Source organism: Tachysurus fulvidraco, chromosome 13 (genome assembly GCF_022655615.1).
Source record: "Tachysurus fulvidraco isolate hzauxx_2018 chromosome 13, HZAU_PFXX_2.0, whole genome shotgun sequence".
In the NCBI taxonomy this organism is placed as follows: Eukaryota; Metazoa; Chordata; class Actinopteri; order Siluriformes; family Bagridae; genus Tachysurus; species Tachysurus fulvidraco.
Genome location: NC_062530.1, coordinates 3,914,840 through 3,938,930, shown reverse-complemented (window position 1 = coordinate 3,938,930; position 24,091 = coordinate 3,914,840). Strand labels below are relative to the sequence as shown.

General features: G+C 40.3%; 1 protein-coding gene across 19 annotated transcripts in view; it reads right to left on the bottom strand.

Annotated features, from left to right (window-relative positions):
• Positions 1-24,091, bottom strand: part of LOC113650773 (ryanodine receptor 1-like) — a 101,991-nt gene continuing 77,900 nt past the window's right edge. For 5 of the 19 annotated variants that reach the window (XM_047822342.1, XM_047822341.1, XM_047822345.1 and 2 more), the window contains 27 exons: positions 23,836-23,912; positions 23,222-23,295; positions 21,679-21,696; positions 19,970-20,050; positions 19,789-19,877; positions 18,779-18,907; positions 18,586-18,690; positions 18,179-18,184; positions 17,421-17,450; positions 16,074-16,103; positions 15,690-15,771; positions 13,403-14,712; positions 13,224-13,306; positions 12,868-13,057; positions 12,651-12,737; positions 12,300-12,557; positions 6,532-6,662; positions 6,298-6,340; positions 5,983-6,116; positions 5,795-5,855; positions 5,192-5,338; positions 3,923-4,057; positions 3,686-3,842; positions 2,809-2,873; positions 2,571-2,671; positions 1,704-1,755; positions 1-1,606 (listed from right to left, as the gene is read on the bottom strand). In XM_047822342.1, coding sequence (XP_047678298.1) covers positions 1,511-1,606; positions 1,704-1,755; positions 2,571-2,671; positions 2,809-2,873; positions 3,686-3,842; positions 3,923-4,057; positions 5,192-5,338; positions 5,795-5,855; positions 5,983-6,116; positions 6,298-6,340; positions 6,532-6,662; positions 12,300-12,557; positions 12,651-12,737; positions 12,868-13,057; positions 13,224-13,306; positions 13,403-14,712; positions 15,690-15,771; positions 16,074-16,103; positions 17,421-17,450; positions 18,179-18,184; positions 18,586-18,690; positions 18,779-18,907; positions 19,789-19,877; positions 19,970-20,050; positions 21,679-21,696; positions 23,222-23,295; positions 23,836-23,912 — 3,771 coding nt within the window. In that variant the 3' untranslated portion in view covers positions 1-1,510. The remainder of the gene's footprint in view (positions 1,607-1,703; positions 1,756-2,570; positions 2,672-2,808; positions 2,874-3,685; positions 3,843-3,922; positions 4,058-5,191; positions 5,339-5,794; positions 5,856-5,982; positions 6,117-6,297; positions 6,341-6,531; positions 6,663-12,299; positions 12,558-12,650; positions 12,738-12,867; positions 13,058-13,223; positions 13,307-13,402; positions 14,713-15,689; positions 15,772-16,073; positions 16,104-17,420; positions 17,451-18,178; positions 18,185-18,585; positions 18,691-18,778; positions 18,908-19,788; positions 19,878-19,969; positions 20,051-21,678; positions 21,697-23,221; positions 23,296-23,835; positions 23,913-24,091) is intronic. The other 14 variants (XM_027159286.2, XM_047822358.1, XM_047822356.1 and 11 more) reach the window with 7 other exon arrangements.

Genomic DNA, 24,091 nt, shown 5'->3' with positions numbered 1-24,091 from the left:
TGCTCCTAAAATATTATTTTTATTGAAACACAGTGAGATTTAAAGAAAAGCAAAAAACCTCTATCCTTCACACACCGGACACAAGCTCTCACACTTCCTGCAGACGTGGAAAGTAAGTGTCTTTGTACGAGTGTGTGGCTCTGTGTTTTCTGTGGCTTACAACACAAATAATATAGATCTAATTCGGCTAATGTGGAAAAAATGATACGATATCGACTTAAAAGTAATACCGGAAGTCTGCTGGCAAAATCACAAACCACATCTGTTCGCAAACTAGATGCAAATGTCATCCTGTTTTCCATCAACTTTTTTTAGCAGTACTTTTTTTTTTTTTTAATTCCCCCCCCAAAAAAGTACTCAATACATATTTACTTAAAATAGTTGAAGAATATGTGTTATACCCCAATGCTCCAAAAAAATTCTTTATACATCTATATATTCTGTTAAAATAAATTAATTAAATCTACAGTATGTAAAGTTTTTCTTGTCAAAGACGCACGTAACAGGATGGGAACGGCGGTTGTACTCTATACATCCCAATAGAAATCCTGCACTCCAGCGATGCAGTGTCATTTCTTTATCAAGGTCGCGTTTGTCATTCCTTTTTGTCTGGTAAAGGTGTTTCTATGCAGGTTAAAGAAAGAGAAATCTCTTTCTCTTTCTCTCCTGTAAAGACTTTATCGTACAGAACACGATTTGTTTGACATGATACAAAGTTCAGGTCATTTGTTGTAGGTTATACAAAATTGTCTCAAGAAATAAATAGTGAGAAAAGGCCTTTGGTTAGGTTCCTCTCAAAGGATCACACGGTAACGTTTTATACTGCGTACAGAGAGACATTGAGCAGTGCTATGGCTCTGAATCGGTTGCTCTAGTATGTACGTATGTAAATACACATAACCTCAGCTGTAACGTACAGGTATAACATAACTGACATTAACATCGTTAGTACACTAAAATTCAGTCTGAAATATTCTTCTAACTAAACAAGGCAATCTAATTAAAAAAAAAAATACTGACATCCTATAAAGCAGTGTCATTATACCTGCCATTATTGTAGTTCATTCACTATTAGGCACTGTAATGTTTTAAGATCCATAAAAACATCCAGACAAGACTGAGAGATGGCAGGCTCAAGCTTTCTTCAACTTTTTTTTTTTTTTTTGGTCTTATATAACCCTTCAAATCTGACTTATACTGACATATTTCTTAACTGGGTCTCTCTCTCTCTCTCTCTCTCTCTCTCTCTCTCTCTCTCTCTCTCTCTGTCTCACACACACACACACACACTAACACAAACAATAATACACACATTGCATATTCATCTTTCTCTTCATCTGACAATAACGTGAGTAAACAAAAGGCTTAGGGTGTAAATGTGTGCTCAGGTTTGTTCTCAAATCGCAACACTGGAACAATTACTTTCCTCTGCATCCGTATTTTCCAAACGCACACACACTTACACAAACTCACACACACACGCACACACTAGTGCACTGGCACTGTACGACTAGCCGAGCTGATCCTCGTATTGCTTTCTGAAACAGTCACCGGCTGGAAAGAAGTCCCAGCACCGCTCCTGGTACATTTTCCACACGTAGGATTCCTAAAGGAACAGAAAATCAGAAATGTGAATGGAAATAAAAAAAGGAGAGAGAGAGAAAGAATAAGAGATAAACAGACATGTAGATGGTGACACCAACCTGCCCAGTATGTTCCGTTTCGTCTTTATTAATTAGATACATTAGGAAGAACCTGTTGGGAGAGAATAAAAAAAGAAGATGATATGATAAGGTACCAAAATAAACAGCCCTTTTAAACCACTCATACCACAAGACATTGGAGGTTTACGTTATTTGACTAACTCCATTCTATTCAGTTGAGGGGTAAGTGCCTAGCTCAAGGGCCCAGCAATGGCAGCTTGGTGATCCTGGGATTCGAACTCACATCTGTAATCACTCACTGTATTACTTCATATCTTTTTCTCCTTTCTTGAAGTTAATGAGACAATTTCTACTGATAAAAAGTTCTTTCCAACTTTGACACTAGAAACTGTAAATCTGTATATTATTAGCCTTATATAATGTACAGTGACCATTATATACAGTATTATATCATACTGTCAGAGCTGCTGTTCTGAAAAATGTCTTCTAACCAATCAGATTTCAGAAATGTAACACATTTTTCACATATCATGTATATTGTGGTCTAGGAATGTGCCTTTGTATAGATGGTGAAGCATTACAGCATTAGCAGACACCTATTAATATAACTGAGCCCAGCAGTGGTAGATTGTCAGACCTGGGATTCAAACTCACAACCTTCAGATTTTAGATTGACACCTTGACCAATAGGCTACATCATATCCAATTTGACTTAAAAAAAAAAATGTTCTCAAACCCATAATTAAACCTTGTAAAGTGCTATTCCTAATTTGACTCTTAGACCGATGGAAAAACAGCTTCTGCTGGTTCACTGAAGCAACAGCACCTCCAGCTTCCCAGCACCAGTTCCCTTCATCCCCGGTCGGTGAAACTGGGGCAACAATAAGCCCAAACCATTTTACTCACATGTAGTTAGCTAAGTTGTGTTCCTCCATCGTGTGCGTCTCGAAACCATGCGGAGTCGTATCGAAGTAGTCACTTCCAATTCCGCAAATGAAGCACTTAGTCTGAGGAGGTGCAGCAATAAGCATTCAGAGATCACTAAATACAATCACGCTCGCTATAATACGATCATCCAATCAGTCACATGACATAAAAAGCACAATGAATGCAGAACAACAAGCTGTGTATAGAAAAGACGTACCTCCATGTCCTCTCTGACCTGTTCCTGCTGATCTCTCAGCTCACCGAAGGCATCGATGATCAGACCTGTACACACAACACAGCAGTCAACATTGGTATCTAAACTGGTTTATTAAGATTATCGTGATCATGATCTAAAGAGACATACAGTACATATAATAAGCGTTTACTCTAATGTTAATCATACAGTGCAGTGTATGAAGTGCTTGATTTACATCATGATATTTTCAATACCGGAATTAGAATTGGTGAAGGTATTTAATTACCCGCTCAGAACTACTAGAAAATCTACTGGTCAGAAAGACATGTGCTTTAATTCGGCATAAATAAAACCAGCAATTCGTCCATTATTATAATTTCCCTTTACTGGAATTAAGAGTTTCAAACCATATGAGGTGGATACAAACTTCTGGCAACAGTTAAATGGGTCCCTGGTTCTAAAACATTCATCCATTCATTCATTTTCTACCGCTTATCCAAACTTTTTGGGTCACGGGGAGCCTGTGTCTATCTCAGGCGTCATCGGGCATCAAGGCAGGGCCAACCCATCGCAGGGCACACACACACTCTCATTCACTCACACACTCACACACTACGGACAATTTTCCAGAGATGCCAATCAACCTACCATGCATGTCTTTGGACCGGGGGAGGAAACCGGAGTACCCGGAGGAAACCCCCGAGGCACGGGGAGAACATGCAAACTCCACACACACAAGGCGGAGGCAGGAATCAAACCCCCAACCCTGGAGGTGTGAGGCAAATGTGCTAACCACTAACCCACCATGCCCCCATTCTAAAACATTTTATTCAATAACACATATTTTATGCATATCTCTTCCTTCGCTGGACGTAAACAGAACCGTCCAAATCCTCACCCTGTATGATGGCCAACAGAATGACGATGACGAAAAAGAAGAAAGTGATGTCAAAGACCACACGGTACAGCTCATATTCATCTCCAGCCGGATCCTCGATCTCGTCACCGATACCACCACCAGCTCTCACGCCCACATACATGTGGAACAGGTAGCACTGAGAAGCAGAAGGACACCGAATAAGTGTCACCTACATAACATCTTAATCATAAACCTGACCTTGTAGATGTCACTTACAGTCATCATGTCATCGCACTTCATATCTGGCTCATCCTCGTCCTCGCTCTTGTTGTAGAACTTGCGGAAGAAGTTGAAAGCCACGACAGTGTACAGGTACACGACTACGGCTAACAAGCCCACCGTCATCAGCAGCTACACCAAGAAAAAATACTAAAGGTTAACGCAGCAAAAGCAAAACTTGTTAACTTAACGCAGTATATTGTTTGTAATATAATGTATAATCAGCACTAATACCTGAATTACTGTAGTTGAATATTCTGGCATTAGACAGAAATTTGTGAAAGTTAGATTTTGGGAGTTTATTTTCTAACTTAGATTTTCTAACCTAGACTTAGCCTAGCTACATTATCTAGGGCTTCGATGTGAGGAAGGTAAAAAGTGCCATTTTATGTTATTAAAATATTTTTTTATGCTGTGCGGGATTTTCCCAGAATACTGATCTTGTTTGGAGGTTAGCATCCCAGGTCCACCAAGCTGCCTCTCCTGGGCCCCCGAGCAAGGCCCTTAATTGGTCAATTGTATGAATGTAAGTCACTCAGGATGAGGGCGGCTACCAAATACCGTTATAGTATTTTTTATTTTTATTTTTTAATTATTTTTATGTGAAACCATTTTAGTATTTTAAATTTTTTAAGCCTATGAAAGGTTTATTATTTCAATAAATTCTAGTTAGAAGTTAAATTTTACTCCTACATTACTCTTATGTTAGTAGAATTTTAACTCTACAGGAGTTTAGATTTAACTCCTGAAAAAAAGAATAGAGTTACTCCCAGAATAGAGTTAATTTAACTTTAACTCTAGAGTTTATTCAGGAGTCACACACGTACACTCGAACTCACAGAGAGTTTAATCCAAGGGCCAGAATTTGCTGTGTAACTTAATATGAAGTTTTTTGAATTCATGCCTAAATAACAGTTTAAATAAATATGTGCATGTTTGTACACTAAATTAAACACACTTTAAGACTAAAAAAAAAGGAAGACAATAATTGACATTTATTATCTGCCTGTTTTTCTAAATGACTTCCATATTTTTCCTAATATAAAAAGCCTAAATATATTAATGTATTCCTAAAATATATTAACTAACTTTACAAAACATTTATAATAACTTTCCGCCATAAAAAGCATTTCACTACATGACATACTGTACTGGGTGTGACAAATAAAATTCATCTCAGCTCATTAAACTCATTAGAAACCCTTAACCACAACTATGTACTGTATCATCAGTGCAGTAAATCTAGAAGCTATAATTCTGATGCACCTGCTTGCCGTTGTGTGTGACGGAGGACAAGATGGTGCGCAGAGTTTTGACCCCCATGGCGATGTCCAGCAGGTGACAAGCAAAGAAGAAGTTGTTGTAGTGACCGAGCAAGGACATGACCGTGTACCACACCAAGTAGAGGAAAGTCTGGAACAGGATGTAACTCAAAGTGAGCAGATTAGTATGAAATCAGACTGGAAAATAGCAACACACACACACACACACACACACACACACACACACACACACACACACACACACACACACACACACACACACTCACTCACTCACTCTCTACTTACTCACACGTCCACACACAAACACACAAGCACACACACTCACTCTCTACTTACTCACACACTCACTTTCTACACTTACTCACACACACGCACATACAAACACACACACTCTTACATACACACACCCACACATACAAATACACACTCACTTGTGTGCACACACACACACACACACACACACACACACACACACACACACACACACACACACACACACACACACACACATACACACACTATCTGTAAATAATAATAATAATAATAATAATAATAATAATCACACTCACACACAGTCAAAACTTACATTATCTGTGAACACGACTCCAAACTTCCAGATCTGGTACTTGATGTCAATGGAAGTCAACCTGAAGACACAGAGGTATATTTTCAACATGAATCAAGTGTGTGTGTGTGTGTGTGTGTGTGTGTGTGTGTGTGTGTGTGTGTGTGTGTGTGTGTGTGTGTGTGTGTGTGTGTGTGAGTATTGTGTACCAGTTAAACATGGAGTTGTCAGGTTTAGGCTTTTTCTCATGCGTCATTGCACTGACATCCAGTGATGCCAAGTCCATTCCCAGCAGCTCAGCAATCCTCTCTCTGCCATAGATATCTCCATACTTCTCCAACACCTGCCATCACACGCACACACACACACACACACACACACACACACACACACACACACACACACACACACACACACACACACATTCACAGAAATATTTGACACTTTATTTTTGCAAATTTTAAACAAGTCCCTTCGAGCAGTAGAACACTGGATTGAATACACATAGATCACATAACACTCACCTTTCTCTTTACAAACTTGTCCCAGTAGTTGTTTGGGAAGGTTCTACATGAGGAAAAGTTTGTGTTTGAAATGTAAATACAGCTCTTAATTCACTCAATAATCTGTGTCCAGTTTCTAAAGCACGTTTACTACATATCTTTTTAAATAATACTGTTTACAAAAATTGTACGATCTAGCCCACATTTTCAGGAACCTTTGCAAATATCTATAAAATAAAACCCCTCGTATCTTACGGTGTATTTAGCACCAGTCTGTCCCACTGGCCCTTGATGTCATCATCTTCTGGCTGTTCAGTCACATAGAGACCATCAAATTCCAGCTTACGAGCCAACTCCTTCTCTCTTTTGAAAATAACCAAGGGAACCTACAGCAGCACACAAAAGCAAAATTATATATAGATGGTAGACTGGGAGTCGCTGTTGTACTGTATGCTGCTGTAGCCGAAACATTCAGACAAAAACAAACAAAACAAAAAAAAAAAACATATTTATTGAGTAAAATGAACATCAGCCTCATAGATTTTGCTTGTAAACTGTCTAAATTATTTATGATGTACATGTCATCATACCGCAGTCATAAAAACCACAGTTCCCAGAATGCTTCATGTCCCTACGACATGGCCACCCATGATTTGTCCCATTTCACATAATTTTTACTGTTCACGTACTAACAGTATGTACTCTTTTTTGCAAAGGAAAAAAGTTTAGAATTTAAACATGTTGCAAAAAAGTATGCAAGTCCTGGGACACGCTAACACCTTTTGCGACGTAAGGGAAGGTTGTTGCGAAGTTATGCAGAAAAAAAAAGCATATTTATTAAGTAAAATGAACATAAGCCTAATAATTCGTCCACCCATGATTCGTCCACGCATGATTCGTCCCATTTCACATACTTTTTACTGTTCACGTACTAACAGTATGTACTCTTTTTGCAAAGGAAAAAAGTTTAGAATTTAAACATGTTGCAAAAAAAATATGCAAGTCCTGGGACACGCTAAAACGTCTTGCGACGGAATGGAAGGTTGTTGCATAGTTATGCACCGTGTAGTAGACTGTAGCAAATTGGAATGCAGGGCAAGTCTATACACACTGTCACTATACACTCACTGTCACTATACACTCACTGTCACTATACACACACTGTCACTATACACTCACTGTCACTATACACTCACTGTCACTATACACTCACTGTCACTATACACTCACTGTCACTATACACACACTGTCACTATACACTCACTGTCACTATACACTCACTGTCACTATACACACACTGTCACTATACACTCAGTGTCACTATACACTCACTGTCACTATACACTCACTGTCACTATACACACACTGTCACTATACACACACTGTCACTATACACACACTATCACTATAAACTCACTGTCACTATACACTCACTGTAACTATACACACACTGTCACTATACACTCACTGTCACTATACACACACTATCACTATACACACACTATCACTATACACTCACTGTCACTATACACTCACTGTCACTATACACACACACTGTCACTATACACTCAGTGTCACTATACACTCAGTGTCACTATACACACACTGTCACTATACACTCACTGTCACTATACACTCACTGTCACTATACACTCACTGTCACTATACACGCACTGTCACTATACACTCAGTGTCACTATACACTCACTGTCACTATACACTCACTGTCACTATACACTCACTGTCACTATACACGCACTTTCACTATACACTCAGTGTCACTATACACTCACTGTCACTATACACTCACTGTCACTATACACACACTGTCACTATACACTCACTGTCACTATACACACACTGTCACTATACACTCACTGTCACTATACTCTCACTGTCACTATACTCTCACTGTCACTATACACACACTATCACTATACACTCACTGTCACTATACACTCACTGTCACTATACACTCACTGTCACTATACACACACTGTCACTATACACTCACTGTCACTATACACTCACTGTCACTATACACGCACTGTCACTATACACGCACTGTCACTATACACTCACTGTCACTATACACTCAGTGTCACTATACACTCACTGTCACTATACACACACTGTCACTATACACTCAGTGTCACTATACACTCAGTGTCACTATACACGCACTGTCACTATACACGCACTGTCACTATACACACACTGACGCACTGTCACTATACTCTCACTGTCACTATACACACACTATCACTATACACTCACTGTCACTATACACTCAGTGTCACTATACACACACTGTCACTATACACTCACTGTCACTATACACTCACTGTCACTATACACACACTGTCACTATACACTCAGTGTCACTATACTCTCACTGTCACTATACACACACTGTCACTATACACTCACTGTCACTATACACACACTGTCACTATACACTCACTGTCACTATACACACACTGTCACTATACACTCACTGTCACTATACACACACTGTCACTATACACTCAGTGTCACTATACACTCAGTGTCACTATACACTCACTGCCACTATACACACACTGTCACTATACACTCAGTGTCACTATACACTCACTGTCACTATACACACACTGTCACTATACACACACTGTCACTATACACACACTATCACTATACACACACTATCACTATACACTCACTGTCACTATACTCTCAGTGTCACTATACACACACTATCACTATACACTCACTGTCACTATACATTCACTGTCAATATACACTCACCGTCACTATACACTCACTGTCACTATACACTCAGTGTCACTATACACTCACTGTCACTATACACTCACTGTCACTATACACACACTGTCACTATACACTCAGTGTCACTATACACTCACTGTCACTATACACTCACTGTCACTATGCACTCACTGTCACTATACACACACTGTCACTATACACTCACTGTCACTATACACACACTGTCACTATACACTCACTGTCACTATACACTCACTGTCACTATACACACACTGTCACTATACACTCACTGTCATTACACTCACTGTCACTATACACACACTGTCACTATACACTCACTGTCACTATACACTCAGTGTCACTATACTCTCACTGTCACTATACACACACTATCACTATACACTCACTGTCACTATACTCTCACTGTCACTATACACACACTATCACTATACACTCACTGTCACTATACACTCACTGTCACTATACACACACTGTCACTATACACTCAGTGTCACTATACACTCAGTGTCACTATACACTCACTGTCACTATACACACACTGTCACTATACACTCAGTGTCACTATACACTCACTGTCACTATACACACACTGTCACTATACACACACTGTCACTATACACACACTATCACTATACACTCACTGTCACTATACTCTCAGTGTCACTATACACACACTATCACTATACACTCACTGTCACTATACATTCACTGTCAATATACACTCACTGTCACTATACACTCACTGTCACTATACACTCAGTGTCACTATACACTCAATGTCACTATACACTCACTGTCACTATACACACACTGTCACTATACACTCAGTGTCACTATACACTCACTGTCACTATACACTCACTGTCACTATGCACTCACTGTCACTATACACACACTGTCACTATACACTCACTGTCACTATACACTCACTGTCACTATACACTCACTGTCACTATACACTCAGTGTCACTATACACTCACTGTCACTATACACACACTGTCACTATACACTCACTGTCACTATACACTCACTGTCACTATACACACACTGTCACTATACACTCACTGTCATTACACTCACTGTCACTATACACACACTGTCACTATACACTCAGTGTCACTATACTCTCACTGTCACTATACACACACTATCACTATACACTCACTGTCACTATACTCTCACTGTCACTATACACACACTATCACTATACACTCACTGTCACTATACACTCACTGTCACTATACACTCACTGTCACTATACACTCACTGTCACTATACACACACTGTCACTATACACTCACTGTCACTATACACTCACTGTCACTATACACTCACTGTCACTATACACACACTGTCACTATACACTCACTGTCACTATACACTCACTGTCACTATACACACACTGTCACTATACACTCACTGTCACTATACACTCACTGTCACTATACACTCAGTGTCACTATACTCTCACTGTCACTATACACACACTGTCACTATACACTCACTGTCACTATACACACACTGTCACTATACACTCACTGTCACTATACACACACTGTCACTATACACTCACTGTCACTATACACACACTGTCACTATACACTCAGTGTCACTATACACTCAGTGTCACTATACACTCACTGCCACTATACACACACTGTCACTATACACTCAGTGTCACTATACACACACTGTCACTATACACACAGTCACTATACACACACTATCACTATACACACACTATCACTATACACTCACTGTCACTATACTCTCAGTGTCACTATACACACACTATCACTATACACTCACTGTCACTATACATTCACTGTCAATATACACTCACCGTCACTATACACTCACTGTCACTATACACTCAGTGTCACTATACACTCAGTGTCACTATACACTCACTGTCACTATACACACACTGTCACTATACACTCAGTGTCACTATACACTCACTGTCACTATACACTCACTGTCACTATGCACTCACTGTCACTATACACACACTGTCACTATACACTCACTGTCACTATACACACACTGTCACTATACACACACTGTCACTATACACACACTGTCACTATACACACACTATCACTATACACTCACTGTCACTATACTCTCAGTGTCACTATACACACACTATCACTATACACTCACTGTCACTATACATTCACTGTCAATATACACTCACTGTCACTATACACTCACTGTCACTATACACTCAGTGTCACTATACACTCAGTGTCACTATACACTCACTGTCACTATACACACACTGTCACTATACACTCAGTGTCACTATACACTCACTGTCACTATACACTCACTGTCACTATGCACTCACTGTCACTATACACACACTGTCACTATACACTCACTGTCACTATACACACACTGTCACTATACACTCACTGTCACTATACACTCACTGTCACTATACACACACTGTCACTATACACTCACTGTCATTACACTCACTGTCACTATACACACACTGTCACTATACACTCAGTGTCACTATACTCTCACTGTCACTATACACACACTATCACTATACACTCACTGTCACTATACTCTCACTGTCACTATACACACACTATCACTATACACTCACTGTCACTATACACTCACTGTCACTATACACTCACTGTCACTATACACTCACTGTCACTATACACACACTGTCACTATACACTCACTGTCACTATACACTCACTGTCACTATACACTCACTGTCACTATACACTCACTGTCACTATACACACACTGTCACTATACACTCACTGTCACTATACACTCACTGTCACTATACACACACTGTCACTATACACTCACTGTCACTATACACTCACTGTCACTATACACTCACTGTCACTATACACACACTGTCACTATACACTCACTGTCACTATACACTCACTGTCACTATACACTCACTGTCACTATACACTCACTGTCACATTCCAGTCACAATCCACCAGGTAGTGATTACACACACAAACGTAAAGTATCACTCAATGTTGTTTTCTGTCTTTTTTCCTAGTTTTGCCTGTTAGCTGACGACCTTGCACATGAACCTCAATTCAGGAATGCTACACTTAAATAAAGTTTATAGATTTCGAATCATGCAAGGTATTTAGCTTGGTTAGAGTTTATAACTAAAAATTCTAAGTGGGAAGCACTTCTATACACAGCTGTATAGAACATACTGTGTCTCACTGACCTTGAGACAGTTGTAACCAATAATGCAAAGGAAAGATATGATGGTGTGTAAAATGCCCAGGAAGGCCAACGCAGGCTCCATGTAACCGGTGCTCTCTTCTAGGAAGTAATAAAGAGGCCCTTCTTCATCATCTTCCTCCCCATTTCCATTTTCTTCCATTCCAGAACCTTCTGGTTCCCCACCAGAGCCTTCACCCATAGCAGAACCCTCAAACATGCCTGAGCCTTCAAACTCCTCACCTGGGGGGCTGCTGGACACCTGAGGAAGAGAGGGAGAAAAATCACAGAAACAAATTGATCAATTAACAGTCCATTGAAAAATTAGTTAATTTTCTCATCTATTTGTACTGACTTTGTAAAAGAGCAGGATGAAGTTCAGGGCGAAGGCGATGAACAGAGCCAGGAAGCGAAGGTTGTAGAAGTTGCGAGACAGGTAGTTCTAAGAGGGACGTAATAATTATAGCACACTATCAATAAAAAAGGAACAAGTAAAATCACCAACAATTAGGACAATAGTTCTACAGAAAAGTCCTTGAAGAGCTGATCGATTTAAAGATTTAAGACATTACCATGAACTTGATCCTCTGCACCTCCAGTTCGTTCCAGAGCTCAAATCCATCTCCAGCAGAATGTTTTTCTTTCTTTGCTTTGGCTTTGACTTTTTTCTCTTCCTCCTCCTCCTCCTTCTCAGGCACTTTCTGCTCTGGCGGGGCCTCGGCTTCTTTCTCGGCTTTCTCTGCTTTCTCTCCGTTTTCAGTACTTTGATAAGATTTTTCACAATGATGTTCAATTGCTCAATTAATCGGGACAAAAGATCAGAAACCTGAACTCAAGCTGAATTGACTATATAGAAAAATAAGCACACTGATATTATTATTATCTTACCCATTCTGCTTGAAAAGTGCTTCACTTTGTTTATACTCACTCTGCCTTCTCTGGTTCTGGGGCTGGCTCTTCCATTGGTTGCTCTTCTGCTGGCACTTCCTCTCCCTCTGCTCCTTCATCCTGCTAAAAAGCCATAAAAGACAAGGAGCTTAATAGATCACTGCTGTATCTGAACAACACAGAATAATAAAATAAGAACCTCGACATGTTGGGGCTCACCAGTTTCCTTTTCAGCAATGGGGAACCCTCAGGTGTTGGTGGCTCCTCAGGCTCTGTCTCTCCCATATCACCAAGACCTCCAGGGGTATCAAATCCAGGTCTGCCTCCTCCTTCTGTCTCTTGTCCATCCTCATCTTCTGCCTCTCCACCACCTGCTTCCTCTCCATCTCCTGTTCCACCTGCTTCCTGGTCTTTTCCAGTTCTAGGCTCAGCTGCATGTTCACCGTGTACCTCATCCTGAGTTGGATCCGGCATGTTAGTAAGAATTTCTGTCAGCGTTATCTTTTTAGCTCCCTCCACAAGGCCACCTCCAAATAGCGTTTTCCAGATCAGGATGAAAAAGCCTTTGCATACGCTGTAGATGAAGTGAAGGATTCCCAAGATGATGGTATAAAAGAAGGTAGCCAGGCCGACAATCATTTCCTTTATAGTCATCTTCCGAAGTCTGCGGTAGCGTCGACGGAGGTTGCGGAAGGTAAACATGTTGAAGAAGTTCACCACGCTCTTGATGAAGTCTGCGAATGCCGAACTGGACTCTACCGGGGCCTCGTCTCCATTCCCTTCCTCTCCTTCTCCTCCTTCTCCATTTGCTCCTCCACCGCTTTCTTCTTCTTCGTCATCCTCGTTTCCGTTTCCTTCTTCGTCTTGCTCAGAGATCTGCGAGGCAATGTTCATCTCAAAGATGGTGTCCTCGCAGAAGTTGACAAACATCTCCATCTTCTCAGATTCAGCACCTTCATTGACCACATCGAATATAAACTGCCTCTTCGATTCTCTGACCTGAGGCATTTCCCACTGGTTCCTGTTGGCCTCGCTGATCTCAAAGTAGATACGCTCGATCTTCCGACTGGCGCCCATGATCTCGATGCGACCCAGGAACGGACGGAAATAGTTCAGGACGCTTTCAGCTTGCTCCAAGAAGTTCTGCAAACGTGTGTCATGGGGCACGTGCTCTGAAAGATTGGTGAGCAGCACGGCGATGTTGAATCCGATGTCCTTGGCTGGCTCCTGGAAACGATCCGCAAACTCCTCAAAGTTGATCATCTCGTTCTCGTCAGCCTCGGAGCAGGACAGAAGGAACTGGATCTCAGATGGGGAGTACTGCTTTTGGCTGTCCATGGCTTTTGAAAAGTCTTTCTTAGATATCAGTCCACGTGGGTCAGTCACGTAATTCCGGAATGCGTCCGACGCCACAATGTCTTTCAGCTTAAGGAACATGTCAAAGAACTTAAGGATCATCTCTACGTTGCTAGATGACTCCACCAACATGTCCACCATCTGGCGAGCAATAGTGCCATTCACAATGTTACCTGATAAGAAACATTGAAAGAATATTGCTATTAAATAAGTGCACTTCATGTACCACGTTCCATTAGTGTCCGTAGTGTGTGGTATGTAATTTGGGCTTATATTAAACACAGTGGTTAAATAATCCACTATAGCATGGCATCATATGGTCCTCAAGTTCTTGTTATTCTCCTATCTCCTAAGATGTTTCTTTTATGCCACAACAATTTTATTTGATTAATTTTCCATTATTTGTTTAGGTTTTCTCTCTTGAATACTGCACAAAACATACCGTTACCATGAAAACCCAAACATCTTCAGTCCTGTAAACTCTCCAGGGACAATAAAAAATTGATTGTTTTAGCCTCCACTAATGTTTAGTTAACATCTCCATACAGAAATCGTCACCATAGCAACAATATTCCTTGCCAAATATCATTTTGTTCCCATCTTGTTTATTAGCTGTTTTCGAACGAGCTGTTACTATAGAAACAATGACATGTTACAAACACTTTAATATGATCGATTACATAATACTGATATATTATTTACTCAACACCTTGTGAGCAATCAGAATTAAGAACATCTCTGTAGTATCAGGCAAAGGGGCACGGTGGCTTAGTGGTTAGCACGTTCGCCTCACACCTCCAGGGTTGGGGGTTCGATTCCCACCTCCGCCTTGTGTGTGTGGAGTTTGCATGTTCTCCCCGTGCCTCGGGGGTTTCCTCCGGGTACTCCGGTTTCCTCCCCCGGTCCAAAGACATGCATGGTAGGTTGATTGGCATCTCTGAAAAATTGTCCATAGTGTGTGTATGTGAGTAAATGAGAGTGTGTGTGTGTGTGCCCTGTGATGGGTTGACACTCCGTCCAGGGTGTATCCTGCCTCGATGCCCGATGATGCCTGAGGCTCCCCGTGATCCGAGAAGTTTGGATAAGCGGTAGAAGATGAATGAATGAATGCATAAATGAATGTAGTATCAGGTGTAGAAATGTATCCTACCCTCCAGAAGAGAAAGCAGCATCACCACCATATCTTTCTGAAGGTCTAGAAGTTCTTTTAGAAGACCAATTTGACTGGAATCCTAGAGAGAAACACACACACACACACACACACACACACACACACACACACACACACACACACACACACACACACACACACACATCAAAGGTTTAGATGTAAACTCATTCATGTTCAATCAAACACCTTCTTGGAGTACAAAGGCAGAATTCTGGTAAGGGCACGTCATCCATTTTTATTAATTAGACCTTGCACAAGGGCCAAATATTTCTAAGATGACTAGTCAAGACAAATGGAACCCTGAACAGTATTTTGTTAATTTTTGAGTACTTCTAGGACAAAACTGTGTGACTATAACCTTACCTCCGGGTGGGTTTTACTCCAGAAATGATCCTGGGTTTGCATTTATCAACAACAGATACAAACAATGCATCACACACTGGAAGTACATTTTAGGTCAGGAGGCATGACCAGGGATGGAGAAAAACATACAGGCAAAACAAAAAAAAGGCAGTTGGAAAATACAGAACTGTAATAAAGCAGCTGGTGTAACTGAGCGGTATAACCGTGGTAGTCTCATGCGCTACCTGCGTTTTATTCTATGACATTTATCTTGTTATCTTGCACGTGTTATAAATGATAATGATGAATCAATATATTCATCTATCATCACTGTACTGTATGTCATGCAGTCGTCATGGTAACAAGAAATTTAGGCTTCATGCTCAGGACAGCGTGTGGATTAACTCTTTTTTACCAGAAACCAAATAATGGAATTTGCTCCTGTTTGGTTGTGCACTTGTTCAACACTGAATGTCTTTGTCACTTCTTACTCCACAGTGGTGGTTAATCTGAATCTCATATGAAAGTAGACACTTAGGACTTTTAGTAGTTTTTTTAATAAGTGTTTCTATTTTTTAATAGAATTCTAGGGGTGATATATTCATAGTAAACTTCAAATCTTCGATGCAAATGATGACATCAAACCCATTTCTGCTCTCCCAAGTGCTTGTTACATAAAACATTTCAAAGTGTTATCTTCAACCACTAAAAATTCTGTGTAAGGTTATCAGCACGTATTATTTTAGATCAGACTTGAAGCTGACAGAATAATTAATTTCTATTTATACTGATTGAAAATGTCCCATAATTTGATTTTGAAACACCGGTGTACTGGTAAAAAGGGTTAAAACGAGAACAAGGCACACACACACACACACACACACACACACACACACACACACACACACACACACACACACACACACACACACACATATATACTGTATATACAGTATGTGAAGTGTAAGGTAAAGGATGTAAGGTGTAAGGTTATGTGTAAAAAGACAGCAAAAATATGACGTCGCTTCTGATTGTAGTCTACAATCTACAAATGCAATGCATATACACTGCAGAGAACTGGAAGAGAATCATTTGGTCTTAGTTGAACAAAGTGACTAAATGACTGGTCTCAGAGTTCATGTGGAAATAAACACAAAAGCAAAGACAGTACACTTCAGAAAATGTGCAGGCAGAACATCCCAAAAAAAAAAGGAAGCTGGAAGCTGGGTGGTTTTGTGTGTGTGTGTGTGTGTGTGTGTGTGTGTGTGTGTGTGTGTGTGTGTGTGTGTGTGTGTGTGTGTGTGTGTGTGTTAAGCAGCAGATAATTTGCATGTATGTTGAGAGCAAAGGCGAAATACGAATCCTTACGCCATTTCGGAGTCCTGGGTCAGGGTGCATCTGGCGGAGTTACACATCAGAATAAAAAATGTTATCCAACATTTTTCATTCATTTTTGCATTCATCTCTTCTCTCCATTATGGATGCACTCAAGTCATAAAGTCAAGTCGAATGTACTATTTTAATTCTATCAGCTCCAAAAGCTCTAGTTACATGTAAATACAGAATTTAGCCAAATCAGACTGGAAACATGCCTCGGATATAATTTGATGTGGTTTGGATTTGAAGTCCCGCTTTGATTCTATACTATTAAAGACAATCCACAGAAATATCAATAGAAAAGTTTGTCATAATAATGGGTTGTTAATTTTTACACAATGCTTTATGTTTCTAATTCATCTAAACGAAGCTCAGGAGAGAAAGCAATGCAAAAATGTACCGATAAAGAGAGATGATGTGTTCCACACTTCCAAACAAGAGAGCAGAAACTTTAGAGCAGTAACAGAGGGGTTAGAGGGTTAAAAGTAATCCGGATGAATTCGGTTTCACACGGATTACGTTTGAATTGTAAAGTTAGGCAAAACAAACTCATATTACATTTATTATACATACATATACAACCAATGCAGCAAACTATCACTTTTAGTCTCTAAACACTACCAAAAAACAGGAAGCAAAACCCTTTAGAGGAGAAAATTAAGGGAAATGTGGATATTACAGAAAAAAGGAAAAAAGAGAAAGGGGGATAATAAAGGGCTTAAGAAATAAATAAATAAGTAAATACATACTTTACTCTGCAGTCACCATGTGGAAAGAATTTATATAATGATTAAAAAAGTCAGAAAATAAACAATAAAACCTATCTTAGTAAAATTACCCAGATAGATAGATAGATAGATAGATAGATAGATAGATAGATAGATAGATAGATAGATAGATAGATAGATAGATAGATAGATAGATGTTAATGTGCCAGGATAGATAGATAGATAGATAGATAGATAGATAGATAGATAGATAGATAGATAGATAGATAGATAGATAGATAGATAGATAGATAGATAGATAGATAGATAGATGATCCCATGTGTGCATGGGAATGTGTATGTGTGTGTGTGTGTGTGTGTGTGTGTGTGTGTGTGTGTGTGTGTGTGTGTGTGTGTGTGTGTGTGTGTGTGTGTGTTTGTCCTGGTACCTGTGCCAGTTTCATCATCATGTGTGCAAACACATGGAGGAATCCCACCACAGCGTCCCACAGTCTGCTATGAGCCAGAGACTGCTGGTTCCCGGTGCACGGCCCCTGAGGGACAGTGGAATAAAACAAGGTTCAAGTGCACCTGGAGTTCACATGATAAACACGGACAGTTCACACAAGCTAAAGATCTTACCTGTATGTATTCTGTGAGACTGTTAAAGACCTGCTTGGCTACTGTCATCGCTTTGGAGAAGTTCCTCTTGCCTGGTTCATCGATGATGTCTTTTCCAGAATAGTACCAGTAGAAGTCACTGATAGATTCCTTTAAAGAGAGAGAGAGAGAGAGAGAGAGAGAGAGAGAGAGAGAGAGAGAGAGAGAGAGAGAGAGAGAGAGATAGTGTGTGAGAGTGTGTGTGTGTGTGAGAGAGAGAGAGAGAGAGAGAGAGAGAGAGAGAGAGAGGGAGAGAGAGAGAGTTCAGCGCCCGTGAGTGCAAGCACGCGAGATCTACCGTGCTCGCGCGCGAGCTGAGCGCGCGAGCGCTCGCGAGCGCTCTAGCGCGCGCTTCGCCCGTGCGCGCCCGTGCGTGCGCGCGCGCGGCGGCGCCCGTTCGCGCGCAGCGTCACGCTCCTGCGCGACGAGCGCGCGGCTTGTGCGTGCGTGCGACGAGATCTCGCCCGTGCGTTGCGCGTGCGTGCGCGTGCGTGCGCGCGAGCGCCACGTTGCGTCGCGTGTGCGCGCGCGCGCCCGTGCGTGCGCGTTGTGCGCGCGCGCGCGCCCGTGCGTGCGTGTGCGCGCGCGCGCGTGCGCGCGCGCGCGCGCGCGCGCGCGCGCGCGGAGCGCGCGAGTACGGGACGCGCGCCGTGTGTGGGTGTGTGTGCGCGCGCGCGCGCGCGCGCCCGCCGCGCAGCGCCGCGAGCCCCGTGCGAGGCCGTGCGTGCGCGAGCCGCGGCGTGCGCGCGCCGCGCCGCCAGTGTGTGTGTGCGCGCGCCCCGCGCGAGCGAGCGACGCGCGCGAGATAGAGTGAGAGTGTGAGAGAGAGAGAGAATAATAAGTATTAATTAAATAATAAGTGATTAATTACACACACACACACACACACACACACACACACACACACACACACACACACACACACACACACACACACACACACACACACACACACACACACAGAGTCATTGGGAGAGAAGTCGTCATTATACCTGCAGTCTCAGCAGATAGTCCACAGTACAGATGATGATGTTGATGGTGGTGGTGCTGCCAGTCTGGGTGCGCAGGTAGTTCTGGAAATCTAAGGTTAGAAAAACAACAGATAAATTACACACCAGTGTTTTATTCATGTTTATTAACTCTGGATTTGAGCTGCTTTATTTTTTAACTTGCCGTTATTGTGGCCCTCGCAAAGCAGCTGCAGGAAACGGAAGAGGTCGCACGTGAATTCATCATCCGCCATCACTTTCTCATCTACACACACACACACACACACACACACACACACACACATGAAGTGAAAGCCATTAGATAGTATTTGTGTGTGAGAATAAGTCAGACTACTCATGTAGTGGATTAAGTGCTCGAGACGAGAAGAAGGAAGATTTTCCATGCGATTTGTCATTAGATTTTTTTTATGCTTTCAGAACTAAAGAACCAAACAATAAGGGAAGCAAATAAGACAGAAGCACGCATGTGTTTTGGATAGAATATTTCAGACTAGTTTTCAATAGACACAAAAACACAATGTGGAGAATTAAGTATGATCACACACACACACACACACACACACACACACACACACACACACACACACACACACACACACACACACACACACACACACACACACACATACAACATGAAAACATAGACAAACACTTATATCCCACAGATAAAAGGACAAACTCTGGACAATTAACTTGCTGCATCATAGTGACGTGGAGAGCTCAGAGAAGAGAAGAGGTATGGTTGCACCACATGATGTACACACAGGAACACACAGTCATGCAAGACAGATCTACTGCAACTCTGGAGGATACACTGAGGAAAAAAGAGGGATAGAATGTCAGAGAACCACAACTTGAGTATGAGAATGGTGTGAAAACCACCATCTTATCCTGTGTACAATCACTTTTTTGCTCATTTGGCATTGTATCCCAAATGACCGAATACGTTTAAGTATTCGATGTCGAGCTGAAAGCAATGAAGTAGTTGGATCTGAACTGATCCAACCACAAACATATTGTATAATCAGTGTGTGCAAGGTGAAATAAATACAGACTGTAATGCTGTTAATGCGTGTCGTTGTTAGTAGTTGTGTAAATTATCATGTTATAAAATCTGGATCTAACATCAGAAATGTCAAAAACATCAAAAACATCATGTCTATTAGAAAGGTAGACATACTATAGGAAATGCCCCCCTGAATATGATGAAAAAATAGTAGGCATGGCATAATTATAATGAATGCCCACATGACTATGTAGAAAAATAAAACAAACAGTGTGTGATGAACTCTTTTGTCATATTTTGTGGCTCCTAATCACCGTATTGTAGTGAGCAGAACATTTCTTTATAGCTGCAATTCATTTCATAAATTTAAGGTATACTGTGATCTCTTAGAAAACTGTTCAGAAAAGAGAGGCCAAGAGCCTTTCTTGCTTCACAGCCATTCAAAGAGTGTTGGAGTTACAGCAGATCTGTGACAAAGCACTCAAGGGACAAAATAAGCAAAAGAAATATTCCAGTCATCGTTAGCATGTTAACAAGATACACCGATAATTCAGTAGTTTCAAAGTACTTTCCGTGGAAGGAAAACATTTTCCATGGAATGTGTACACTGAAATCCTGTTCCGGCTTTCGTTGATTAACGTACGATACGGATCGGGTGTAAAGCTGTATGACTTTATTTCTAGTTCGTCAGACGCTGTGACGATGACTGGGGTTCATTTCTATTTTCCCTTGAATGCGAAATGAAATGCAGTCCAAACTACACGCCACAATAGAAGAGTGTAAGTGTTGGAAATAAAGGAAGAAGACAGAAGGAGATGGGACAGGTGGGAAGAAGGAAGGTAAAAATATAGACAAGAATTATTTACCCCGTTCTAGCTTCATATCTGAAAACCGAAAAAAGGGGTCAAAAAGGAGAGGAGAGATATCAGTAGATAAAAATGATACACTGCAGTGGTTGTGGCAAACACACTGCTAATACCTTCTGTAGGTTAAAGTAAGCAGGTGATCACAGCATACATGGTCAAGTATATACATCGGAAGGACATATTTGATATTTGATGTAAGCATTGTTTGACATGATATTATAATAGTACATTCATGTGGTCATTATCATGTGGTCATTATAATATAGTCACTACCATGTGGTCATTATCATGTGGTCATTATAATATAGTCACTATCATGTGGTCATTATCATGTGGTCATTATAATATAGTCACTACCACGTGGTCATTATCGTGTGGTCATTAACAAGTGGTCGTTATTATGTAGTCACAATCATGTGGTCATTATCATGTGGACATGATAATATAGTCACTATCATGTGGTCATTACCATGTGGTCATTATAATATAGTCACTATCATGTGGTCATTATCATGTGGTCATTATAATATAGTCACTATCATGTGGTCATTATCATGTGGTCATTATAATATAGTCACTATCATGTGGTCATTATCATGTGGTCATTATAATATAGTCACTATCATGTGGTCATTATAATATAGTCACTATCATGTGGTCATTATCATGTGGTCATTATAATATAGTCACTATCATGTGGTCATTATCATGTGGTCATTATAATATAGTCACTATCATGTGGTCATTATCATGTGGTCATTATGATATAGTCAATACCACGTGTTCATTATCGTGTGGTCATTAACATGTGGTCGTTATTATGTAGTCACAATCATGTGGTCATTATCATGTGGACATGATAATATAGTCACAATCATGTGGTCATTATAATATAATCACTATCAAGTGGTCATTATCATATGGTCATTATCAAATGGTTATTATCATGTGGTCATTACCATGTTGCCACTATTATGTGGTCATTATAATGTAATCATTATCATATGGTCATTATCATGTGGTCATTATCATGCGGCCATTACCATGTGGTCACTATCACGTGGTCATTATCATGTGGTCATTATCATGCGGTCATTATCATGTAATCATTATCATGTGGTCATTACCATGTGGCGACTATCATGTGGTCATTATCATATGGTCATTAACACGTGTTCATTATCATGTGGTCATTATCATGTGGTCATTATCATGTGGTCATTACCATGTAATCATTATCATGTGGTCATTACCATGTGTTATGTGTTCCTTATCATGTGGTCATTATCATGTGGTCATTACCATGTAATCATTATCATGTGGTCATTATCATGTGTTATGTGTTCCTTATCATGTGGTCATTACCATGTGTTATGTGTTCCTTATCATGTGGTCAATACCATGTGATAATTTTCATATTGTCACCAACGTGTTCATTATCATGTCGTCACTTACATGTGGTCATTATAATGTGTTCACTATCATATATGGTCATTGTCATGTGGTCATTATCATGTGGTCATTATTCAGTGTCGTGACTCACTTGTGCCTTCCTCTGAAACCATTCCAAGTCCTTCGGCTTTATTCTGCCTCTCAAAAGCATTCAAGTCCAGAACACTGCAACACACACACACACATACACACACACACGCACACACACACACACACACACACACACACACACACACACACACACACACACACACACACACACACACACACGCACATGCACACATACACAGATTATTAATGTCTTTAGTAATTAATGATCACAACAACAACAACAGTCTCTCTAAATATCACAGATTATTAATTATTAAAAGATTATTAAGTATTTTTTTTTAAAGTATGAATGATAAACAATAAACAATAAACAAATCAATAAATATTTGTTCCTCAAATGAGAAAAAAGCCTTTCCCAAGGTGTTTATACACAAATATGTTGCATTGTACAATATATTTGGTAAGGTTTTATCTATCTATCTATCTATCTATCTATCTATCTATCTATCTATCTATCTATCTATCTATCTATCTATCTATCTATCTATCTTTATTTATTTATTTATTTATTTATTTATTTATTTATTTATTTATTTATCATAAAAATGTCAAAGAAATAAGAGTCAACTAAGGATCAGAAGAGACGTTATTTACCTGCAGGTCTGCATCAGAGCCTGCAAGCTCAGGAAGAAACCAACATCTTTCTTATCCTTCAGATAATCCAGCATTCTCTGGGACAGATAAGCAGAAAGCAAGCCGTGAAAACCCTTAAATCAACTTAATGCTTCTCACCCCTTAGTTTTAGAATAATTCGATTCAATTTAATACAGTTGTATTTCTATAATACTGATAACACTGGACACTGTCACAAAGCAGCTTTACAGAAATGTAAACACTCAGGAAACCTTGA